Below are 2,679 nucleotides of genomic sequence, written 5' to 3'. Positions count from 1 at the left end.
TGTTTTTTCAGTGCATTCATGGGGTGGTATCAGAGAGTTACAAGGGTCTGTAAATGCAATGAAAACATTTATATTAAACATGTAATTTTTACTTTTGAATACTTCAGTACAAAGGATGTATTGATTAATTTAAGTGATATATGTGTACACATAGGCCTATACATCATTCATTAGTCAAAACAGGGCTACATTTGATTTAATTATAAAAGGTATAATATGTGGTAAACTGAAGAGCCGTTTGGGAGCCAAAAGAGCCGGCTCTTCTTGGTGAGCCGAGCCAAATGATCCGGCTCACCAAGAAGAGCAGGAATTCCCATCACTAGTGTGTCCGTCAGGAAACACGCTGTGTACAATAGTTCCAGCAAACATCCACTGATAAACTCCGATGTTAACAACCTCATGATAACCTCATATGTTTTAACTTAGGATCATACCTGTGTTTAGTCTAGAAAAAGGTAAATGTGTGCATTTTATTATAAAGTTGTGTATATTTACCGATATTTACAGACTGTTGCAAAAACTAAGAAGCTTATAAACATCAGGTTTAAAACTAAAAGAGCTTTGCAAAAAAGTAACACAATGAAATATGTTTGGAGTTTTATTTGAGTTATTAATTTACATTTTTTGTCTAAGAGATGCCGATTTGAAACCGTTGTTACATACAGTTACGGCATTTCCTGTTTCTGCCGGAGAGACGGGAGGCCGTCCCAAAGCTTGCTGCTGTATTTACTCCCTCCATCTGACAGGAGGGAGCCTCGTCGAGCTGCGAGTGTGGCTACAGACGGAGTTCACTCCGTCACAGAGGGGTAGGGTCGAGGGAGTGATTTGGGATTGGGCCCTACGGTTGAACTGAAGCCAAACGGACTACAACTTCCGCGAAGCACCCGACTAAAAAAGAACTACTGCGCATGCCCAGACCAAACGGTCGCGCGGAGTTTGAGTTTTGCTTGAATGGCTGAAGACGGAGTGTTTTTAATATTTTAGCCATGTAGAAATGGCAGCACAGTTAACATTATCAGGGCCTTCGGATTCGGCTCTATCGTCTCTAACCGACGAGTCTGTGTCCAGTCGGACCAGCAACAGAAGTTTGAGAGTCGCAGAAAACGAGAGGAGAAAGAACGAGGCGGTGGACCCGTCTGTTCTGGCCCTGAAGTACTTCTCTGACGGTAGTGGACTCAACTCAACGGTCGATAGGAGATGATGCTTTTATTGTTACCGATCTACTCAAGATAAATACGTTAACCCTTGCCTTTTGAGTTCTAGTATGATGCATACAAATAGTCCGGGATAACAAGTTACTTTCTTGTTGCTTTTTGGGTGTAACTTTACTGAAAGCTTGCATAGCTACTTATTAGCTCCCAAATCAGTGGAGAAGGGAGGCTAACCAAAACAAAGTTAGCCTCAGCATTGAGGAGGCAACGTTGGTTATTTACAGACACGGACAACAACATTATTATTAAAATCCAGTGGTTTAATGTAATATAATTTACTTGAGTACTGTACATAAGTATTCATTTGAGGTACTTGTACTTTACTTGAGTATTTCAATGTTATGCTAACGCATATTTATACTCTGCTGCCTTGTTCTTTTACTGGAGTACAATTTTGAAATCAGGACTTTTACTTGTAGTGGATTGTTTTTAAGACCATAGTATTTGTACTTTTAAAGGATCTGAGTACTTCTTGAAAATACTGTTAAAAGCTTGATAGCAGAGGAGAAACTCGGTGTTTGGTGATGTAATCTGTTGTATACTTAATATGAGACCCAAACTTTTGTTAGGGGTTTGCTTCCAAATAAGACTTATCTGACCTAATTATTATTGCACTATACAATGTTACTGCAATTTATAACTAAGATCTTGAGATAAGAATATTGACAATATTCTTCAGATCCACAGTGTAAATGATGCACAGGAGTATCTTAATTATTAATACTTAGACTTTTGAATTAATTAGGCATGTACTTTTAAAACTAAAACAGACAACTAGAAATTAAAACACAATGTTACTTGTGACTCCTGTTTCTATAACATTGTACCAGAGTGGCTTACACAATTTGTTCGTGCAAGACAGCATTCAGATAGTTTGCTCCATTTTTTTTTGTTGAATAATTGGAATACATATTTCCTGCCTTTTCACAAAAACACATCAATGTGATTATTAATGTTAAAATTGTTCCAGGATTTGTTTCTAGATGACATCAACACTACAGACTGTTTTATGTAATGCTCAACAGTCAATTAAGAAACCATCACATTCCAAAATATTATGTGATGGATTTTATGCTCTGCTAAACTGTTATATCTAGCCGTTTTCATTTTCTAGTAGGGATGTAACGATATACCGAATATCGCGGTAAATAAACGTCCCAATACCGTCGTGAGGCTGACAAAATCTACCGCGATTTTACGGTATTATGCCGTGTGTGCATGCACCTCGCGGGAACGCGCACAGAGTAAAGCAAAAGCTCCCAGACATGTATTGATCTGTATGGCAAAGTACGGTTTGGAAACTATATCATTTCCTTTTGGAGGGCATGCATACCACGACCTAACACCAGAGCCTCGCTGCGGGAAACGTTGGCGCTGTTCCGAGTTTGTTCTAATCTGTCAAAATGACAGACTGCTTTCAGATTTGTCTGTCATTGTTAAAAAAAATCCGTCATAGACGAAGAAAATA

At 38.5% G+C, this 2,679-nt stretch overlaps 1 protein-coding gene across 1 annotated transcript in view; it reads left to right on the top strand.

The window, feature by feature from the left end:
- The first annotated feature begins 797 nt into the window (after nucleotides 1–797).
- Nucleotides 798–2,679, top strand: part of cenpi (centromere protein I) — a 16,016-nt gene continuing 14,134 nt past the window's right edge. Inside the window, exon 1 of the mRNA XM_010784586.1 lies at nucleotides 798–1,166. Coding sequence (XP_010782888.1) covers nucleotides 995–1,166 — 172 coding nt within the window. The 5' untranslated portion in view covers nucleotides 798–994. The remainder of the gene's footprint in view (nucleotides 1,167–2,679) is intronic.

This window comes from Notothenia coriiceps, unplaced genomic scaffold (genome assembly GCF_000735185.1).
Source record: "Notothenia coriiceps isolate Sejong01 unplaced genomic scaffold, NC01 NC01_scaffold00026422, whole genome shotgun sequence".
NCBI classification, from domain to species: domain Eukaryota; kingdom Metazoa; phylum Chordata; class Actinopteri; order Perciformes; family Nototheniidae; genus Notothenia; species Notothenia coriiceps.
The sequence above is the reverse complement of the archived record's forward strand: the minus strand, read 5'-3'. Positions and strand labels throughout refer to the sequence as shown.